At 35.6% G+C, this 23,634-nt stretch overlaps 1 protein-coding gene across 2 annotated transcripts in view; it reads right to left on the reverse strand.

Moving 5' to 3' along the window:
* The window catches only part of PREX2 (phosphatidylinositol-3,4,5-trisphosphate dependent Rac exchange factor 2), a 285,220-nt gene that overhangs the window by 191,859 nt on the left and 69,727 nt on the right, over nt 1–23,634 (reverse strand). For both annotated transcript variants that reach the window (XM_019032811.4, XM_019032810.4), the window contains exons 4-8: nt 23,258–23,362; nt 18,056–18,157; nt 14,729–14,890; nt 7,160–7,293; nt 867–970 (exon numbers count right to left, since the gene is read on the reverse strand). In XM_019032811.4, the coding sequence (XP_018888356.4) occupies nt 867–970; nt 7,160–7,293; nt 14,729–14,890; nt 18,056–18,157; nt 23,258–23,362 (607 nt within the window). The remainder of the gene's footprint in view (nt 1–866; nt 971–7,159; nt 7,294–14,728; nt 14,891–18,055; nt 18,158–23,257; nt 23,363–23,634) is intronic.

Raw genomic sequence — 23,634 nt, forward strand, 5'->3', positions numbered from 1 at the left:
CTCTGGGACCCCAGAGTGACAATGAAGGTATGTGAGAGGTGGAGGGAGCTGATCTGTGTCCCAACCCCATGTGTATAACGAATATCACTAAAATTTAGCAACAGTTAGTATACTGCATTTCATCTTGTCTTTTCTCGTAGAAGCATATTTTTTAAATTCTAACTAAAATCATTGTGGAAAAATGGAATTCACTTTACTAAGTATTTATTTTAGAGACAACTTTTTTTTTTCAAATAGAAAGTACAATTTATTTTAACTTTACTTAATGTTTGTGACTAATCATGATTTCATAAATTAGCTTATTAAATCCCATACTTTCAAATCCATGAAGCAAAAAGTTACTACCTTTGAGTAATAAGATATTTAAAACAAGAACTTAAAATTACACAAACCACCTCCATTCACAATTTGCTTACAAGAAAATTGACAACCTGTCTATATGAAAAACAACTACATAGCTAAGACAAATCTATAGTTTGCTATATTCTACAGCGAATATATTATAGGAACAAAACATCATTGATATGCTTATAAAACAGTATAACTAAAGAAAATTCATTCATTAACTCTTTTCTGCACAGTGCTCTCTGCTTCAGTCCCGTGAATGCCATGGGACACTACTCGGCTATTTCTCTGTATCTGTGTTTCATGTTAGTGTGTTTTGGCTATATATAATTTTCCACTTTCACAGTAGTCCTCCCCTCCCTTATCTCACCTTTCTCTTTTCTCTACCCAACCACTTTACCTAACAAAGTATTTCTAAGCTATAATACATGGCAGGTGAATTATCCAAGTGAGAAATCTGTCTTACAAAGGAGTTTTCTATTTACTATTGGCATCCCATTTAAAATCTACAAATCACTTACCGGTACCATCATCCACATTCTCCACTTCCATCACCTCCGTGTTGATCCGGCCACGAAAAAGGTACCGATGTCCATCTGTAGATGCCTTGCTGTTCTTCAACCGTCTTAAGATGGAATTAAATCACAAAGACTTTGTTACTAAACAATGTAAAACAATGTCAAAACAATATATTTTAGGCAATTCTTTGAAAAAAGGCACCAATTCAATCGACAATATCAAACATTAGACTCCTGGAGATCTTTCCATTTGTCCTCCCATTCATAACAGCACCGGTTGCTTTAATGAAGTATGCAACTTGCATACTAATTTTTAAAAATAAATTCAAGTTTTAAGCTAAGGATAGTACACAGGTGGGAGAGCGAGTATGTGCTTTTGCTCAATATAAGACATTAGTGGTGCCCAATCAGACTCTGACAGACACTAACAACTGGCCATTTTAAAATTTCATTTGAGTTTCTTTCACCTTCATGACTCATTTTTCAGTAACTAACCGGTAATTTCCAGTTATTACTTATGATCCCTCTTCAAAGAATTGGCTGTGCTGGAGGTTCTTAAGCTCAGTGATATCCAGCTATAAAAATATTTCTCCTATCATATTTTTATAATATAATCACTGTATACTTGTTGAACAAGTCTCTTAATACCTTTGCAATCCTTCATGAAGGCCTTATTTATTTCTAAAATACCCAAAACATTTCAAAACTATGTGTGTATTACATCTAGTGCCAGCTTTTAATCTTAAAAAGTATGTAACACAAAGTCAAAAATCCAGCTTTACAGATGACCATTTCCAACAATGAATTAGGAAGTCATATATGTTTGTATTTGAATCATTAAGCACACAGGAAAAAATATTTTTTCAATGTTTTTATTTCATTAAATTAAACAGGAAAAACTCTAAGAAATGATTCAAGGGGATTAAAAAATACCTAGTCACTCAAGAGATTTCCATTGACCTAGACTATTCAATGGGACTCAGTGACAAAATCTGGCTAATAATTTAATATAGTCAAATAATGATTAATGTGTTGTGTTATGTAGACACACCTAGCACAAGTTAAGATGTAGCTGTACACAAACTGCAACGCCCCCTCTTCCTATCCCGTGCAGTTAGATACCTGCCCTGGTGTGGATAGGGTAGGCCAGGGACATATCTTCAGATGCTATCACACTCTCTGGGCTCCTTCCTTGGAAAAAAATTGCATATTCCTGACTTAGCTATCCTCAAGCCTCATCCAAACTCAGTAGTCCTTCATCTCTATAAAGAAAACTAAGCAAATCGATTCATTAGTCTGACTGGACAGTTTGTCAGCCCCAGACCTTCATCACCTTGCACTCCCCATGTTCATTTTGAAAGCAACCTCTAAATGTTCTTCATTAGTAAGCATAAATCAATGCTATAAATTAGGAATTCATCCCAGGTAGCTATGAAAATTGGCCTCACAGGAGGTTGACTATAGAGAGGAATGCAGATCAGACTAATATGCAGGTAACTAATACGCAGGTATTATTCCCAGCTGGAAAATAATATCATGGTGTTTTGAAAAATAGAATTTCTTGTAGGTTGGTACATCTAACTTAAAACCAATCATATTGAAAAGACTTAATATCCTTAACAGTTTAGTCACAGGCAAAACAATCATGGATTATATATAAGAATCCATCACTTAGTTCTCAATATATCAATTTTTTATGATCTTACTGTGAACTCTGTATGGGTTTTGTATATTTCTCTTAGGCTGCAGATATTAATACTCAACACAAAATTCCAGTAAGTGTTTGATCAATTCTATAATTCTTAGCTCAGATAGATTTTGATCTCTTCAGAAAATGACCCTACTGAAGCTTAAAGACTGAAAAGCCTATAGTTTGAAAATAATTATGCTGCATATTATAATATTGCAAATTTAAATGTATTGATTCTATTATTTAATTCCTAATTATGTGTTGCAATGGTCACCAGGACACATATACAAGAATGTATACAATAGTAGAAAAACTCAGGACAACCCTAAAGCCCACTGATAAGAGGATGAATAATTAAATTGTGATACATTCAACTAATGAAATATTATGCAGCAGGTAAAATGAATAAATTTTTCTACACAAAAAATGGATATATATTTTTAGAAACTATGTTGAATACAAATTATAAATTGCAAGAAACTAAAAACACTATGATACTATTTTTTAAAACTCCTAAACAAGCCAAACTAAGCAATATCATGTTATACGTATCAAATACTACATCATAACTTTTTTAAAAACTAGTTTCTCCTGAGATTAATAATATTAGAAATATCCAGAGCAAGGATGCCTAATCTAGCACTCTGTTATTTAAAGAATGTAATTCTAGAATTAAATTCATCAAGTCTCTAGTTCATATAATTACAACATTATGGAAGTTTGTAAAAGGCTCCCTTTACTCATATTTTCTGAAAGATCTCTATATCTTAGAAAGCATATGCTGAGGTGAAGTTCATAAAGGAGTGAAGTATTCTAAGTGAAGGGAACAGATGGTTTGCTCAAGCAGCTTCTCCAGTCCTGGAAGGGAATGGACATGTTGAACTATTGTTATTTCCATTTCTAACCACTCTGTATTTGATCCACATAATACATTCATTAAGGGCATTTGCTAAATAGCAGGATTTTAATTTTGTTAAACTTTTCCTGTGTTTAATGTGCAATTCCAGTCATAAGACCATATAATATCATGATTTGTCCACTAATGTTAATTTTGCAAAAGATTTGGGTCTTGATGGCAGGCATAGATAAAGATGGGATCAATTTTAATGAAAAAAGATTTCATCTTCAAATGGGGACCTTTAATAATTGCACTAAAACACCTTGATTCACATTACAGTTTCTTAACGAGTAACACACAAGTAAAATAACAACCTCTCCTACATCTTCCAAAAGCCAATTTCTATTAATCTCAATCTTGCTATCAAACACAGAGAACCTAGAAGAGCATAATAAAAGATTCATTTTCACATGTGGTAAAAAGGAATTTTAAAAAACTCATTAGAATAGAGATGTAAACAATTTAATTATTTTTTGGCTCTAATCCTAATCTGTTCCCTCTCATGAAGATACATGTTGAATTCCTATGTTTTCTCGGCTTATATAATTGCATTTTTGAATTAGTGTCTCTTACTAGGGAATTCTAATACTACAATCCACATGGCAGAATTACCATATATCATCATCATAGCTACCAAATGTTTGCTAACTTGCTCTGGGCATCTTGATAACTGATTTAAGAAGACTCATTATAAGAGACGAAGAATAACTCTCCCTTAAGTCTGTCTTATAAATCAATCGGTTTTGTGTCTCTAATTCTCACTCTACCAGAAAATATTTGACTATAGTTTTCTAAATGCTGAATCTGGAATAAACAGTCATTTAAAATCCTGTACTTTCAACTACTGCTTTACCTTTAAATTGAATGAACCCATTGGTACCATTTCACTAAAACAAATGTGTCCTATATATGGTTAGGGTGAAGTACGTAAAGGCTCAGGAAACTTCTCAATTAAATGTCACTCTACTATTTTGCTTAAAATCAACATGCAAAAAAATTTTCCCAAGAGTTTAAGAAAACATCCCATAAAGTAAGAACATTCTCAAGAAAAAAGTACATTCATGCTTTAAAACAAATAGTATTATATCAATAACATTAATACACAAATTATTTACATTAATGATGGCTAAGCTCTAAAGGGGACTAGTCTGTGTTCCATTCACTCATTCATTGATTCTGTGTTTCTTAGCTGTCTATCACAGGTCTGCTCCAATTTCCAGAGAAATTGCATTGAAGGAGCAGTAAGGCCCCTGTTCTCATGAACCTTGCAGTCTAATCTAGTAAAGGTGGCAGGAAGTAAACAAACAAATAATGAAAGAAATAGCAAGTGACAAGTGCTTTCCCAATATTGACAGTGACTGGGAGGCCACATTAGATGGGATGGTCAGGGAAGACACTACAGAGGGAGTGATTTTTAAGTGAGATCTGAAAGCCACAGAGAATCTGGCCATGGAAATCTCAAAGGACAGGGCACACTGGGAAGGGAAACAGCCAGTACAAAGGCCCTAAGAAGGGAGCACATGTGGCATAATCAAGGGATGGGAGAAAGAGAAGGCTAAAGGAAGGAGGGAGGTATTGTGTTTGGAGAAATGGGATGTGATGATGTGAGAGGCAGGCAGGAGCTGGACCAGGCAGAATTTTGTAAACTAGGGTAAGGAGTGTGAATTTTATTCTAGGTGGGGCCAAGTACGGTGGCTCACGCCTATAGTCCCGGCACTTTGGGAGGCTGAGATGGGAGGATTCTTGTGGCCCAGAGTTCAAAACTAGCCTGGGAAACACAGTGAGACCTTGTCTGTACTGAAAAACAAAATCAGCTGGGTGTGGCAGCATGCACCTATAGTGCCAATTACTTGGGAGCCTGAGGCAGGAAAATTGCTTGAGCCCAGAAGTTCAAGGTTGTAGAGAGCTATGATCATACCATTGCACTCTATCCTGCCTGGTCAACAGAGCAAGACCCTGTCTCAAAACAAAACAAACAAACAAAAAGAACTTTATTCTAGGAAGCCAATGAGGGCTTTGAGCAAGGTGACAACATGATCTGATTTGTTTTATAAAAGGTGCTCTGGTTTCTGTGGAGAGCATAAATTGTGGAGGCGTAAGAAAAGATATGGTGGGTCAGTTAGGAGACAACTGTTGTCACCAAAGGGGGATCCTGGTGGCCTGGAGCAGAGTATTAATGATGATGGAGAGATGTGGAGAGATGTTTGTAAGTTTTCAATGCAGATGCAGGAAGATTTTCTAATGGATTGGATGTGGGATGTTGAGGGAAAAACAGGAACCAAGGCTAACTCGTAATTTTTGGAATTGAGAAAACAATAGAAAGGGAAAGCTGGGAGAGGAGTGACTTTAGGAAGGGGAACCCAGAATCCCATTTCTTCCATGCTGTGGTTGAGACTCCTCATGGCCATCACAACAGGCAGGATGTAGGAGTCCAGAATGTTGGGCTAAGGATAGAGATTTGAGAGCAACTGACACAGATGTGGGACATGAGTGATGAGACTGGATAAAATCAGCTGGGAAGAGTCTATGAATATGAAGAGGGAAAACGAGTCAAATGCAGAGCCCCACAGCACTCCAATATCCAGCCAAGAGAGTGGGGTATAATAACATTAAAGAGAAGACAGTGTTTTGGGAAGGTAGGATTGCTCAGCTAAGTTACAGGCTGCTACAAAAACAAACAAAACCTTAAAGAGCAGAAAAGTGACCACTGGAGTAAGAAGCACAGTAGTGCTTCTTACGGAGATTCTGATGGGAGTAGCTCAGTGGAGGAGAGGGAACAAAGATCTTGCTGAATGTTGCTCATGCCAGAATAGCAAGTGAGAAAGTAGAAAAAGTGACAACATAAAACTCCTGCAAGAAAGTCTGCTATGAAGGGTGACAGTGTGACACAAGATAAAGGACTTTTAAAATTTGAGATAAGAGATCTTCGACAATGTTTGGAGTCAGAATAACTGAAGTGACAATACCAGAGGAAGACAGCTAGGAGGACAGAGGATGATATTCAGAGTAGAATGCCTGAAATGGAGATTTCAATTTTATGACTGTTGGTATCAGGTAAAAGTATGGCCCTAGGACAGGAGACTCAGGTGTAATGGCAGAAAGACTCATTGCAGGTGAAGAGACAGTGGGCTTTCAGGTCCAAAATTCTGGATAGATCATCCATGTGAGTTTTGAACACCCCCAAAATGGCAACATGAGTAGAGTAGAAAGAAAATGATGCAAGAGCTAGAGAAATCACTAAATTCATGTGTGACAGTGAGCTATTATGTGTTCTATAAAGGGGAGATGAGGGAAAGGTAGTGGAGAGGAAAGACTCACGGCATGAACTTCACATGTGCTGGGATTCTTGAAGGAAGAGGGGGAAATGATTGGGAAACAAGATTAGGAAGCAAAGAAGACACACCACCCTCTCCTCCAGGGCCTGAGATATGTGGGTTAGGAACAAACTGCACCTCTCCTCAAGAGGGCTCTGAGGACCCAGCATCATCAGATGACAGTAACATTTCAGTTTAGGTTTTACAAGAAGGTGAAGTGAACAACCAGTGAGCAGACTGAATATATGTGAAGAAATGCACTGATGATGATGGGCTCTGGGAAGCACAGAGAGAAAGGCAGAAACTGTGAGCTGGATAGATGAGTTCTGGGAAGCACAGAGGGAAAGGTAGAAACTGTGACCACTTCTGAAGTGTGTCCTGCTTAGGATCTTACCTGTGTTTTCTTTTGCAGTACACCAAAAGATTATCGAAAAGAAAAAACACCCGTTCTTGAATATTTCCAGAAGAAATTTTCAGTAAGACTCCACACATTAGCATTTCAGTGCAGGTGTCAGTGATGTTGGACCCCTAAGTCAGGAGAAATGCAATTAATGTCTGCTTACTTGGTTGACACTTCTGTATATAATTATTTTTCTACTTACAATTATGGTTGTTTTTATTTTAAGAAGCAATCTATGCACAGGCTAAAGTGCAAGCAGTAGAGATAGTTATACACTGATTGGAGGGCCCCTAACCCCCCAGTTTCCTCCGATCAGTCTGAGCAGACAGAACCACTGTTAAGAGATTCTGTGTCTCCTTCCAGGTGTGTTGTGTACATACACAAGCATATAGAATACTTGTCACCTATGTCATGTTGAAAGGAGATGACTTCAAATTAATTCATAATGTTAACAATTATAATTTCTCTTTCTTTGTTCTCTTTTTCCTCAGTATGTGGGAAAAACAGACTCCACAGGCACAAAGTACATGAAATTGTCTAAATTTTTAGCAGGTCTCAATTTATATATCCAACCCTAGGATGGAGAAAAGAAAAGAAATAAAAAGAGAAAAATTATTTAAAGGGAGCAACTTTCCACAGAGCCTTTCACCCTACTTATTAGAAGTTGGCAAAGGCACTCTAGCTAATTAAATAAGTGTTTATAGCATGCCCATCAAGATTACACAACTAGTGACAAAGGCAATTCTTAACACAAGCACTGGCCACTAGAACTGAAGAGGAGCCACAAGATGGGAGGAGCCTGGGCCCTGAATCATCAACAGAGGAAAGCTGCCCCCTGAGTTGGACACAAGCATCGGACTGTGGTGGGAGATGCACAGAAATGTCTATTTTGAGCCATTATAAATATTATAGTCTATTTGTTTCTATAACCTAATCTATCATAACTAATGCACTGAGTTGGACCAAAAAAAGAAAAAAATGAAAAAGGACGTTTTCCATAAAGATCTATATGTGTGCTCTGCAAGAAACTTTCAGTTTCAATTATATCAAGATTCTTTAAATCTGGAGTAAATTTCTAATTTTTGTTTAACTCAACGCTTCTAGTTTTAATGTTTCATATTTAAAATTTAGAACATTAATTTTAAATTTCATATTTCCACAATAATCACTGATAATAATTTCTCTGGTCAATGGTAAAAATTTAAATTAAAATGACAACTAACACCTACAACGACAACTCAAACTTCCAAAATGGGGAATTATTCAGAAAGTTTTTTTATATTAATTTGATTTTCTGTATATTGCAAATTTTAGACATTTTCCTTTATTATTTCTTCTTTTTTTTTGAAATGGAGTTTCGCTCTTCTTGCCCAGCCTGGAGTGCAATGGCACGATATTGGCTCACCACAACCTCCGCCTCCTGGAAAGCGATTCTCCTGCCTCAGCCTCCCAAGTAGCTAGGATTACAGGCATGCCACCACGCCCAGCTAATTTTATATTTTTAGAAGAGACAGGGTTTCTCCATGTTGGTCAGGCAGGTCTCAAACTCCCGACCTCAGGTGATCCACCCACCTCAGCCTCCCAAAGTGCTGGGATTACAGGCATAAGCCACCACACCTGGCTGTTCCTTTATTATTTCTTTTTATCCTGAAAGTGGATATACAAATGAAGATTTGGAAAAAAAAAAATTACAGAATTTCATGTACTTTATCATGTGTTCATTAAGCAAAGTGGTTTTAATTTATAGCAATTTCACAAAATGTACAGAATAGCCCTCCGTTAGACCATTTCTTACGATGACCCATATAAGCCAACCCTGGATGATAAGTTGTTGCATTATGAAAGGGTTACTGCAGATATCATCTTAATTTTCACATTAAATAAACCTCCCGAGTACCTCAAATTAACATATGCAGATATTAGTAGATGCATTCTTAACAAAACATTTCCTGACTTGTTGATAATTATCTTTCTTAATAAATGCAAGGAGTATTTTATATAAAATTGAGCTAACTATTATGACATCGTTATCTTACAACTGATTGAAAGTGCTGCTACAATCAACCAAACCCCTAGGTCTTTTTCCTCCATGCTGTTCGTTCGTTTGACTTTTTGAATCACCTGTCCAAATTGATACAAGAAACTCTCAAGCCCCTTGCTAATATACAGACCTATTCTATCTAAGGCATTATTATAAGTCCCCATCAGCTCCTCACTCCTGATCAAAAAAGAGTACGATTGACTGACCTCTTTAAGGTCAACATTTCTTTTCATAAGCAACCCACATCATCAGTTTAGTCAATTATTAATCAAATTTTTAGTAAACAAGGACAAGCACAACCACTGATAGCTTCTAGAATTCATGGTTATGCCGCAAAGTGTATCTCACAATATACACGTAACTTCGGTCAGATTGTGTTTTACTGAATCTGAGATGCTTCTGTCACTGAGATGATGTACCTTTAACACTTAAAGCAGGCTTCAAGAATTAGTGCAATATCACCTTTCACCATCTTCTACCACAGTAATCTACCATTATGGCATGAAATATCTTCCTTGAGTAATTAAATAATTCCCTAAGAATTGTTAATGTACTAAAGGATTCTATGTCAAAATGTGCAGATTTGTCTAAAAATATTATCCTAACACAGCAGCTTACAGCATTTTCCTTTATACTGCATTTATCTTTTAAACTCTGAAGAACACCCACCATGCCGCTGATTTCCCATGATTTAAATCTGTGCATTATCTCTAGGATAATGGCAGGCAAAAATCATTAAGAACTGTTTAACCACATATATGTATGAACTGACTGCAGAGAGAAATTACAACCTTGGAAAAGATGAAAGATGACAGGAGGCCTTGAAACATCCCCACTCGTATACAATGCATCAGCAGACAAAGATCTAACCGAGCTAGATCCATTCACAGTGGAAGAAAAGAAAATTGACAAGACTGACAACTAGAATGTGCTTCAAAGAGAATAGTTTTGATATCAAAGGAGTCTCTTAAAAAATTGATGAAGCATTTGAACATTCTTACAAAGATAAATCTTTAAAAAATACTATGAAAACAAACATAAAATAAAGAATATTATATTGTCTTATCATAAAATGTTTGACCCTCCCCAAAAAAGACTCAGGATTTGATTTGCTCTTTTTGAGGTTAAAACTATTAACTAAAATTATAATCTGATTTCTGTGACATACAAAACAAATAACATAAATTTTCATTTTACTAAGATAAAGTCCCATCAAACCTTCCCCCCTTCCACCTCATTGAAATTTTGTGCCTCTTTTAAACTGGATTCATTTTCAGTGGTCTTTTTCCAGAACCACTCATCCTCAAATAACAAATACTATATGACTATATATAAATCAATTCTATCTCAAGGTAGAAGATGAATTTGTATCTGCCAAATCACCTCGTACAGAGGACAAAAAGAAACAAGTCCCAGCACTAAGCTCTGGAAGACTCACATCCATGAAATAACAAGAAACATGACTTGAAGTCAATACACTGTCAGGCACAAACTCAATCAAATGGAAGCAGCAAACAGATTCCAAAACCAACAAGAAGTAATTTTTAAATGGTCCCGTAGCACTGTATTTTTCCATGTAAAAAGGTAGTAAAGAAATGTCCAATTTCTTTCTGTGTCTCTTTACTTTCTAAAACACAATGCTTATCTTGAATCTCATTTATCCCAACACCTTCATATATTAATAATTCCTTCTCTTATCTTTTATCGTAATAGTGTTTTCCATATTTGAGATATCAATTCCAAACAGGTGTATCAAGGACTTAAAGCTGAATTAATGACAACGTAATGTTTATTGATACTCCCTTTTCAAAATACTTCAGTATAGCTCCAAAGGCTACAGTTATCATTACAACATAATCAATCAGCCAACACACAGACAGAGAATGATCCTGTTCTATGAAATGAATCAGTGACTCTGATTAAACAGCTAATAAACTTCTCTTCCAAGGCATATTAATCAGTGCTCCACAATTACCTTCAGTAGACTATCTTGTAGAATGTTCTGAATGTTGCATAACTTATATGACCGAGATATAATAAATTATACTAATAAAAGGCATAACTTCAAAAATGAACAAATAAAACATACACTATAGATTTTCTGTGGTGGCAGTTACCACATAAATGCTGACAAAAACCTAATTTCGATAATCAACTTACTTTTAAAAGACAAGCAGGAAAACAAACTTAATCCAAAGAATTTGCCAAATTTGTATCTGAGTGGATATAATAGCATGTAGTAAGGAATATAAGCTTTAGAATCAAGCTGCCTGTTTTCAGCTAAATGTTGTCACCTGTTAGTTACAAGAACTCGTGTACATTAAATAGCCTTCATTTTTTAAATCTGTTCAATGGAGAGTATAGCATCTCAGCCAACTGTGGAGATGATTATAACTCATTGTATGTGATTATAACACATACAATGGAGAATCAGTATTTCCCCAAAAAGAAACTGGAGGACTGGCAGTCAAGATCCTCTGCCCTTCCCTTAGCAAATTTACCCAAGCAAGATTAGTTGAATCTTGGATTTTGATCTTCAGTCTTGAGTGTAGTCATGTAAAGACGGAAAAAATTATTTGAGCCTATTCACTTTAGCTAGGGCATGGATGAGACTGTCAAATACTTTCAGCTGCCTAGACACCCTTCTCAGGTCTGACACTGTAGCTTTTGTATCGACTCTGCAAGCTACCCAATCTTTTAAACTAATTTTTCTTTTAGTTTCTGTTGCTTAGAACCATATAACCCTAAGTACTATAATACTTTCAGTAGATAGGTGCATATATTAGACAAACGAGGGGAATTTTTTAAAGCTTTAAAATACCACCTCATATTTGCATAGCATTTTACAGTATTCAAAGCACTTTTACTTATTTCATTTGACTTCTGCAATAATCTGCACTTAGAGTCCAGACTAAAAACCAACTCTGCTCAAAAGCCACGCTTTTCTCACTGTCATATGTTTTGCAAACAAGAAATTTCAATTGCTTGTTTACCTAAATTCAACATTCAGGAATGTAAATAATTTAGTAGAACAAAATACTAGATAGGCACATTGTGCCTAAGAGATTTTATTGTTTAAAACAAAAGTTTTCATTTGATTAACAGTGAAGCAAGTCCCCAGATAATTAAGTGAGAGAATAATCCACCCATAATAGAAACAATGCAAATTCACGGTGTATCAGACTTGGATTCCATCAAATAGAATTTTAGTTACTGAAGGAACAATGTCCTCCCTAAGGAGGCCCTGAAGGTGGTCTGCAGGAGGCTGTGGAAGGAGCTGGAGAGGGAGTTGTTTCCTAGCATGAACCCAAGGCTCCTAACCTCAAAAACTTGTCAGGGAACTCTGCATTCTGTAACTGTCATGCCACCCTACGTCTGAACTTCTTCCTGTCCTAACGCTAAGGTAGCCTCTCCACAGACACACAAAGCTTCTGCAGGCTGAGCAAGGATCACCATCAGCAAGTCAAAGACAGCTCTTTAACTCATTACAGCTTTCTCCCAGGGCCTGAATTCAGCCTGTGTGACTCTGCGTCCTTACAGAGAGTCCTATGAGACTAGCAGTTTCTCCTGAACTCCCCAGAAGGGACCAGGCCTGAAAACCAAGTTCCCCCCCTTGATGGGGTGGTGGGCTGGGACAGGCAATGGAGTTCTTATCACAAATTGCCAAACCCACTGACTGGGCCCTGCTCCAAGCTGCACTCCCTCAAAGTCCCAAAACTCCCAATCTCTGTATGGCTGTCTTTCGCAATCATTGTCAATTCCTACTCAAGTAGAATTTATGTTGCCACTTCTTCTTAGAACCACTTTCTTGGAACCCAACTTTCGTATTATCTCCCTTGTGCATCCTGGAACTCTGACTGTCGAGTTTAAAAACGACAGCTATTTAACTTACCCAAGTTCTTATACCTAACAAGTGGCAAAATTCCTCTCTAATTTCTCTGAATACACAACAGAATTCCTTAACTCCATCCAGTTTTCTCTGTCTCAATGCCCCATTTTCTCTTGCACTCAGAATTTTGTAAAACCACGAAAGCTGGTGAAGTCAGGCACCCTCGGTTGTGGGCTACATATGATATAGTTCCACCTACATTCATTCTTCCTTTGAGTAACTGGTGTATACTGTATAAACAATATCAATAACTTTTAAGGAATCTCTCATTTCTGCAGTACACTCAATTTTTAGGATATATACCAGGATGAAACAAAATTATGACAGATTCCATTTCCTTAGAGTGCCGAAAAAAATCTCTGAAGTTTTTGTTTTAGTAAAAGGCCTGGCACATTTCACTGACAAATTCTGCAATTTAAAGCAAGTTCGGTTTTTATTCCAGTGTTTGAGTGACAATAGAACTCCAAAAGCAAACTTGAGTCCATTTTTCTCATCACAGCAAGACAACAGCTCCCCAGGAAAGAAATTATCATCATGAATCAACTGTAAAACACACAACCATTTTAGCCGCCTGAAAGAGGCAGCATTCATGCTGAATATGAGGGCACTCCGGACACTTGAAATGGAAAGAGTTGGACAAAGAAGCAGCTAGGTCAACCCCAGTTAGCATTTTAAAAGATTCACAGGAGAGAAGGGACAAACGGAAGAATTCTTTAAGGTCAATATTTGAGGTTTCTTTGCATATCTGGGTGAACATAATTTTAGGTCCAAATGAAAAATAACATATCAAAGGTAAGAAACAAATTCACCTAAAGCCTTAAAGATAAAAGCAATCCACTTGGTTTTATGTGATACAGTATTTGGCTAGGAGCATTTTCAATCTTTCCTACACTTAAAAATTATCTTAATTGCTTACTTTATAACAAGAAAAAATTTAACCTAGTCCAAAGCTTATACTCATATAAATTAGGGCAATGTAATGACACAATTTTAGTTAATTCTTTGCATAGTGGTAAAGTAACATAGGACGCCAACCGCATGAAATAACTGGGAATCAAAGTTACCATTAGCTGAAAACATTTTACAGATTTTGAACTATTTTTTTGGCATAAAAAAATTTCCTTAGTGACTCAGGAAGCCATAACATTTTCATCTTGAATAAACCTTAAAAATAAGATCATAGCCAGTTCCTTCAGTTTATAAATGAAGAAATCAAAACAAAGAGGTTAAGTGAACACCTAATTTAGAGTCTGAAAGTAATATCACAGCACACCTACTGACCTTTCCTTCCCTTCTTCACTCTCCCAGGATTCAGGCTATGTACTTATGGCCAAAGTTAAGAGAGGAACAGGATCATCATGATGCATAAATGCTAAAATATTAAAGCTTATAGCCCACATAGTATCTATTGGCTCCATCACAAACTTATTGGGTCAAGGTTAACTCAATTAACCACCACCTTAAAGATACTTTAAAATAATGATGAAAGTGAGCACTTTTCAGAATTGACTACAGTCCTCAAGTAATATCTGAGAAAATGACCATTTATGGTTCCATCCAACGCCAGTAATTCTGCACGAGGCCTGCAACATAAAACTATCTTAAGCTCGATTGTCAAGCAAAGTGAATGTACCTCCCAGCCTTCAATGTGAGACTGCCATTCCTCTAAAACTTCTAACTTCTCCATCTGTCTCTTGGCCTCGTTTATGTTGGAACAGACAGCTTTCATGGCTTGGAGGGCTTCCATCACTGCTGCATAGTCACTGTGTTTCCGTGGAGTCCGCTTCAGCAACTCCTGTTTATACACAAAAAAACAAATCGCCCTTTGATCTTCAGCTTTCTGGTACAGCAGGTTCAGACTGACCAGGAAATGAAAACTGCAAAGATCGTGAGAGCCACTTCCATAAGTGACATCACAAATTCCTCTAAGATCAAAAACAAAAGTTTGAATCAATGAGTAAGTATAACCCAAATGCACATTTTTGCAGTCACTTTAATTTTTCCTCAAACTTACTTTGTTTTTAAAAATTAAGTTAGGTTCCTCCTTTCGAATGGTCAAATATCTTACTGGGAGGATAAATTTTTATGTTTTTAATAATTTGACTTTTGTTCTAACAGAAGCACATCTTTATATGTTAATTTCATTTTTCTAGAGTCTTTAACAGAATAACAAATCTTGAAGTATGTCATAATTTCAAAAATAATTTAGAAATCCTATTTTCTAATATTTTTGAGAAACTATAAAACTATGTCATAAACAAAGTAAAATTTTAAAATAATGTCTTATACTACAACAAGGTAATTTAAAACTTCTACAATACTCCATCATTAAAGGAGCTATTTATGCTGTTTTCCCCAATTACTCAGGCTTATTCTATGTGATGAATGAACTGCCATATACCCCTCAATAGCTTCCTTTTTTGTTTTTGGTATTTAGGGGATTTGGGGGGTCTTTTTATTTATATTTTTCCCATTCATCAAAACTAGAATAATCTTTAATCTCTTAAACATATTGAAAGCCCTTGTTAGTTGTTTAAAAGCACAAAATTAAACATCTTCACCCACTGTCTAGACAGTTGGGACCACATTGCTTTTTAATTAGTCATGTGTTTCCTTACTATGGTTGCCATCATCACGTAACTAACACAATTACAGAAATCCTGAGGCAAGTCTTGAAAAGAATTTTCTAAATTCTCAACAAACAGTGGGAAAATATGCAGTTGTTATATTCTTTTGAGTTCTGTTATTGTTGAAAACTCTGCCATAAACTTGGACCCTAAATTCATTATGTTCACACCTTGTTCTGCAGAGCTAACACCAGAGGATTACATATTATATCACTCCCAAGAAAAGGTTTAAAAGTTATGCTGGATCACAAATCCATAAGTGAGACATGCAGGCTTCTCCAGAAACTCTAAAGAGTAGAGGCACCACAGGTGCCTCTATGTCAAGTGGTCAAGTCAGTCTGCAGGCCATAATTTGGAGTCCAATTATCTAAGGAGTTGAATATGAATTGACATAATGTGAAATAGTGAGAGAAAACCATCACTCACAATCCCTTGGCCATTACTTGCTAAGAACCCAATGTTGATTGACCAACTCAATAATTTCAAGCTCCACAAATAACATCAATGTATCTTTTCCTAACACTACAGCCTAATCCATATAATATCTTTTCTGAATAAATAAAACCACCCTAAATCAAAGAAAATCCCAGCAGAATTTTTCAGCTGATGGTACAACACAGACAAATATCAATGCCAATGTATCTACTACATGAGTTAACAGTTTTTTCATGTTGATTTGTGGAGATAATCTACCAGAAAAGGGAAAGGAGGTCATCCATCCACTGCTTGAAGGGGCTCTAAACTGACCTTCTGGCTAAGAAAGGATAAATCCACGATGCTTTCTTTTGGGAGGTCAGTTCAAATACCTGAGTTCATCCCTAATCAGAAATGAGTAATTTAGAATAACCACTTTGTCATGATGTAACCTTTTAATCTCCCTATCCCTTCTTAAATCCCCTGGGATTCCAAAATCAGGGTCAGGAATAACTGCAGTTACGAGTACACATGCAAACTGAGTCAAGTCAGAGGTCTGTAGGGATTCTCAGAAAGAAAGGAGACACATTTGCAACAATACTCCCTCTGCAGAGCTGGGGACTCCTGTGTCAGCCTCTCTGTGGCTTTTTATGGCTTAAGCAAGCAATGCTAGACTCTTATTTCTTTAACAAGGAACAAATATTTTCAAATAAAATTTACACAGATACCCAATTTATGGAATTGACGAGTTGTATTAAACTATATTTTTAGTTCAAATTCAACATTTATTTCTTAAAAAGCAAATCACTAAAAATACTAGTTAATATGCCTCTAGTATTTCTGAGTATTTTGTGAAGTTTAGATGCCAAGTAGTAGTTTATATATTAAAATAAATCAGAATCAAATAGATATGAATAATAATGGCTAATACTTATAAAGCACAGACTATGCTAATTGATTTATATAAAATAGTTAAATTAATCATTATCATTATATAATCCTATATATATGCATATATATGTATTCAGAATACACATGCATACGTACATACACACATTCCCATAGGTCTGTGCTATAATTTCATCATCATCATAATCATCATCTCTATTTCATAAATGAAAAACCAAGGCATTAAGAGGTTCAATTACATGCCCAGTAAGCACAATACTTGGGATTTAAACTCAGAGTTCATGTGCTTAACCACTATCCCAGGCTGCCCATCCTGATGTTATGGTTCCAAAAAACGCAGTTTCAAAAATTGCTATCTTGACCTATTCATAGGTCCCTTGCAGTAAGGGCAGTAGTTGGCACCTTACAGTGTATTTTTCATAATAAAAATTGTGGTTACTACAATGAGGCAACAAACCTACAACCATTAGTAGGATGTTTTACATCTTCTAAAGGCAATGTTTTCTTAGCAATCTCATTCCACATTCTATCATTTATTGTCTCATGTGACCCACACTATTCCCTTGAATAATAATTTTAAATCCTAGTTATGCAATTATATAATTTTGACCTTAATTTCATTAGCATCACAAAGTCATCAAAGTTTAAGGAAATCAAAAATATACCAGCAGTGGATTTATTTAAAATAAAAGGCCCTGCAAAATGCTATATAAACTAGTCATAATGAACTTAATGGGATCTATCTCGAAGCTAATGCATTTCCTCTAAATGAAACTTAAACAAGTATGTTTTATACAAAGAGCACCAAAAGCTCTTTCAGTGGCTTTTCCACTGAACATCTGTTTCCTACACTATATATAAATTTGTGACAAAATGGCCACTTTTTTCCAATACTTATGGTCTACGCTTCCTTTAGAATATCAGACTCGTTAAAATAATTTTTTAAAAAGATCATCAGCAAAATATGTAGGTACAAGAAAATGGCTACAATGAGGTAGCACATAAAATACCTTCAAAATAAGAGGGTACTTGCATATTCTTTGTATTGGTGTTACTAAATATCCTTCCAAGGGAACATCTGTGTTCTTCCGTCCTCCAAGCAGCATGCAGTTCTGGCGTGAAAATAATCAAAATTAATTACATTTTTAAAAATCTCACACTGTGAAACTTTCTTCTACCATAAAATGCTGAAAACTAGTGAAAGCATATGTCTTCATATACTTTCTTTCTCTAAGAAGAGCATATTCAGTCACAAACACTCACAGAGAGACAAAGAGAAACACTAGTTACAGAACTGTGTTTTGAATCTGTATCTTAAAAATTAATGCACCTATATTCTCCTGAGTATGAAGTCTGAGGAAAAAGAGATGGGAAAGAGATAGAGAGATGAATGAATGGATGGATTAATGGATGGATAAGTGGTGGATAAATAGATGGTTGACACATAAATAGATAGATTGATTTTGCTAATAAAGAAAGGTATATTATGTTGTAGAAGGGCAAGTATCAAGACAGTTGGGTTCTAACTCAGGCTCTGCAACTGACAAGTGATACAACTTGGGTTGATTTCAGAATTCTACTTTTCCTCTCCATAAATAGGACAGGTTTTAAGCAAGTGATCTCTGAGTCGCTTTTTTGCTATCACACTACACCAAAGACACTGGGCAGCCAGTGTCAGAGAAGGAGGTCAGATAGGATTTCCACAGAGGCAAGATGAATGAGGAAATCTCAAAATCAGGAATCAGAGTGGGGTGAAACTGAAGCAGGTTCATTGATGATAAAGTGGTGGTCAAGAGAAAACTGACTCTGATTAAAAAAAAAAAAGCCTTTACCTTCATAAACAACATGCAATGAAACAGACTTGAAACTTGCCCAAACCTTCTTTCTGCAGTGCCTACAACAGACAAACTATTTAATAAATATCTAACAGAGGGAAGAGAGAGCCCCTCAAATACCAAACTAAGTTAGCAACCTTCATAATACAATTTTTAAAATACTGTTTCAGGTTCACTGAGAGGAGAGGCTGAGTGTTGATCAGGAAAGGATGCAAAAGGAAGACTGATAATAGCAGAACAATTTTCCGCTGTCCTGAGCAACTGCATATCAGCCTCAATATGTGTGTCCAAGTCAGCAAAATCAGCACTCTGAATGTAACTTCACCCAGACACCTCAGAAGGCATAGCAGCAAATGCATGCTCTTATGCAAGCATGCTCTTTGGGGGTTTCACTCCCTACTTCAATCGGGTTATCAAAATATTCTTTCAAACTATATATGGTATTTTCCCCCAGAGGAATCCTATGAAACACAACTATCTACATCTCATTATATTTCCAGTGATATTTCCGTTCCAGTATGTTAGCATCCCTGTAAAGCAGCAGTCCCCTCACCTACCTCTGGGCTGAAGTGTCCTAAAATCACTCAGGGCTGTCTAGCCCACTTTTATTGCCTTGTGTATTAGTACTGCATAGATTGTGAACTCAATTCATAATACCACAGGTTGGCTACCACTTTAGACTGGCTGATGAGAGCCATCTCCTTATACATACATGAAGAATATGTTTCCTGACCAGGTACAGTGGCTCACACCTGTAGTCTCAGCACTTTGGGAGGCTGAGGTAAGAGGATCGCTTGAGCCCAGGAGATTGTAGAAAAATGAAAAGCACATCAGGAACCAAGAGGAAACATCAAGCTTACCAACATGTGTGTAACTTGGAGTCACTGAAGAAGAAAACAAAGGGTCAGATAAATATTTCTAAAATAATGCCTAAAAACTTCCCAGATTTGATGAAAAATTAATCTATAGATTCAAACAGCTCAACTATAAATAAGAAATGTACAATCATCCCCACACATAAACACATCATTGAACTACTGAAAGAAAAACACAAAGAGAAAATCTAGAAAGCAGCAGAAAAGAGAAAAATGACCCATCATATAAAGTATAACAACCATACAATTATAGCAGATGCCTTATCATCAGAAACAATGGAAGCCATAAGGTAGTAGAATGACATATTCAAAGCGCTGACTGAGAAAAAAATCTACCAGTCAAAAAGTTCTATGTCCAAGTAAAACTATCCTTCAAAAATGAAGGCAAAATAAAGACATTCGCAGATTTAAAAAAATTAAAAAAAGACTGAGCAAAGTTATTGCTAGTAGAAATGACTTACAAGAAGAAGAAGTACTAAGGGCTGAAAAACCTAATATCAGAGTCAAATACACAGGAAGAAATACGAGCACCAGAGATGGTAAATGTGTACATAACTATAAAAGACTGTAGAAAAATACAGAAAGCAATAATTGTAACACTGTGTTGTGAAGTTTATAACATATATAATGTAATATATATGGCAATAATAGCACAGTAGAGGAGAGATGAAATGGAACATTTTCCATTTCTACTCAGGAAATATTATAGCCAAATGTCCCCTACTTTTAACTGGAATTAGGTCAACATTAACCTAATACGGATTTGATATGTTAAGATGCATATTGTAGTTCCTAGAGCAATCACCAAAAACACTCCTAATAATATAGTTTAAAAATTGAGAGGAATCAAAATGGTACATAAAAAATGCTTGATTGACACAAAAGTAGGTGGTAAAACAGGAACAGAGAAACAAACAAAAAAGACATGTAGGAAAAAGTAATAAAATGGCACATGTAAATACCATCATATCAATAATTACATTAAAAACAAACAAACTGAGGACCCCAGAGACTGTCAGACTGGACAAAAAGCAGACCCAACAATATGCCATCTGCTAAAGACATTTTAAAGATCATAAATAGCTTGTAAGTAAAATGACAGAAAAAGATGTAAAATGACAGAAAAAGATATAAAAATAGTAAGAGAGCTATCATAGCTATAATATTATTAGGAAAAATAGACTTTAACAAAAGAAATGCCACAAGGACAAAGAAGACCATTTCATGATGATAAATAGAAATATGAATATAACAATTATGAATGCGTGCATATCTAACAGAGTCCCAAAATACAGCAAACAAAAATGGACAGAGTTAAAGCGTAAAATAGATAATTTAATTATACATGGAGATTTCAATATCTCATTCTCAATAATTGAATCGTTAAACAATATGAATAATATGAATAGTAATTCATAGCATTGTCAATGCATATAATTCATAGCATTGTCAATATATATGAATATTATTCACATCATATCATATGAACTAGAAATATAATAAAAGTTATTAAACATAAGAAAGAACATCTACCAAAAAAATCAATAGCAAACATCATACTTAATGCGGAAGGACTAAATGTTTTCCTACTGAGATTAGAAACACGGCAGGGGTGCCCACTCTTACCACTTTTATTCAACACTATACTGAAGGTTCTAGCCAGTGCAATAAGGCAAGAAAAAAAATAAGTTATCCACAATGGAAAAGAAGAAGTAAAATCATCTTTATTATCAGATAATTGATCCTATATGCAAAATACCCTAAACAAGCTACAAAAGAACTACGTACCAAATACATAAATTTAGATCACAGGACACAAGATCAATAAACAAAAGCCAGTTAAATTTCCATATATGAGCAATGAACAATTTTAAAATGACATAAGATAATTTCAATCACAATAGCATCAAAAGTGGAAAAACAAAGGAAAAAAAAGTAAGTACAAGACCTGAATACAGATTTCTTACATATGACAAAAAAAGCACGGTCATAACAGAGAAAAATGTAATAAATTAGACTTCATCAAAATTTAAAACTTCTGATTTTAAAAAGATGATACTTTAAAAATGAACAGACAAACAACACTGAGAGGAAATATTTGCATATTATATACCTGATATAGGACTTATATCTGAAATAACAAACATTTACAGCTCAATATACAATAAACATCCCAATTTTTAAATGGGTAAAAGATTTGAATAAACATTTCACCAAAGGAGACATGAAGAGTTAATAAGCACATGAAAGCATGCTTAATGTAATTAGTCACTGGCAAAATACAAATTTAAACCACCATGAGATAGCACTACACACCCACTAGCATGGCTATAATCAGAAAAACTGAAAATGCCAAGTGTTGGCAAAGATATAGAGAAACTGGAATCCTCATGCATTGCCAGTAAATATGGCACAGCCACAGTGACAAATAGTTTGGCAGTTTCTTAATTAGTTAAACATGAGCTTATCATACAACACAGGCATCAATTCCACGTTTAATGTCTACCCAAAAGAATAAAAACATTATGTCCATTCAAAGACTTGAATATAAATGCTGATAACAGCATTATTTATAGGAGCCCAAACTGGAACCAGACCCAATTTTCATTAAATGGCAAATAGATAAACAAAATACAGCATATCCATACAATGGAACAGTATTTTGCAATTAAAATGAAAGAAAATGGATACATTCTATAGCAAGAATGAACTTTGAAAACATTTTACTAAGTTAAAGAAGTCAGGCACAAAAGACTGCATTGTATGATTCCACTTATATAAAATATCCAGAAAAGGCAATCTATAGAGATGAAAACAAATCAGTGTATGCCTGGTGCTAACGGTGGGTACAGAGATAGGCTGTAAAGGGACATGAAGGTCTTTCTGAGGTGACAAAAATGATCTAAAACTGAATTTGGGGGATGGCTGTGCAACTCCACACTCTGCTAAATATCACTGAATCGCACAATTATAATCTGCTCCTCACTAGCGATTAGTTTGCCTGTGACAGCCAAAATATGCATTTGTTTGTGCTAACCTAAAGAAATTAAACACATATTCTTGTTGTTTTTATGAAAACAAAATGAGAAATGTATGTAGGCGAAAGGTTAAATTTTACACTTATTTTCTACCATATCCACAATTTTCTTCCTTCCTGTTACTGCCCTACTTACAGCTCTCTCAGCAGAAGTAAAGGACGCCCTAGGGAACTGGGGCTATAAAGCAGTGATGAACTCTGGCAGAAGCTCCTCTCTCGCTAGGAACCTGTGGGGTCTCACAGATAATTCATAATCAACCACGAGGGGGCATTAGCAGTACTTCCCCAAACACAAGCTGATCCCAGCTCTCACTTTTATTTTCATCAAAGGACTCTTGCTTCCTCGCCTGGGGATGCTAACAGAGGTATCCCACAGATTTTTACACCATATTGATGCTATTCCTTGGCTCTCACTGGATCTAGCAACACATATCAACATACAGTAACACATAAATATACACTTACCAAAAGAAATGTCCGGATTGTTCTTATTTTGTTGAGTTCAAGAAGTAATTTTTGTGCCTTCTCATGGTTACTACAATATTCATCATAGATACGAAACTTGTCTTTCTGTGAATTCATGTAAGAATAAATTAGTCATTTTATTCACCATTCTGCAATTTTAACCTATGTGATATGCGTAAAGAAACTTCACTGAGTGTTTACTACGTTTTAAGAGCTATACTGTGTGTATACAGCTATATATAAATTTTATTTATTTTCCCTGGCCCATGAAGAACAACCTAAAAAGGAAGATAGACGTATATCAGTTATACTCCATCGTGATGAATTCAAGTAGACAAATGAACCAAAGGGTGGCAAAGCACAGAAAATAGAGGGCT

Source organism: Gorilla gorilla, chromosome 7 (genome assembly GCF_029281585.2).
Source record: "Gorilla gorilla gorilla isolate KB3781 chromosome 7, NHGRI_mGorGor1-v2.1_pri, whole genome shotgun sequence".
In the NCBI taxonomy this organism is placed as follows: domain Eukaryota; kingdom Metazoa; phylum Chordata; class Mammalia; order Primates; family Hominidae; genus Gorilla; species Gorilla gorilla.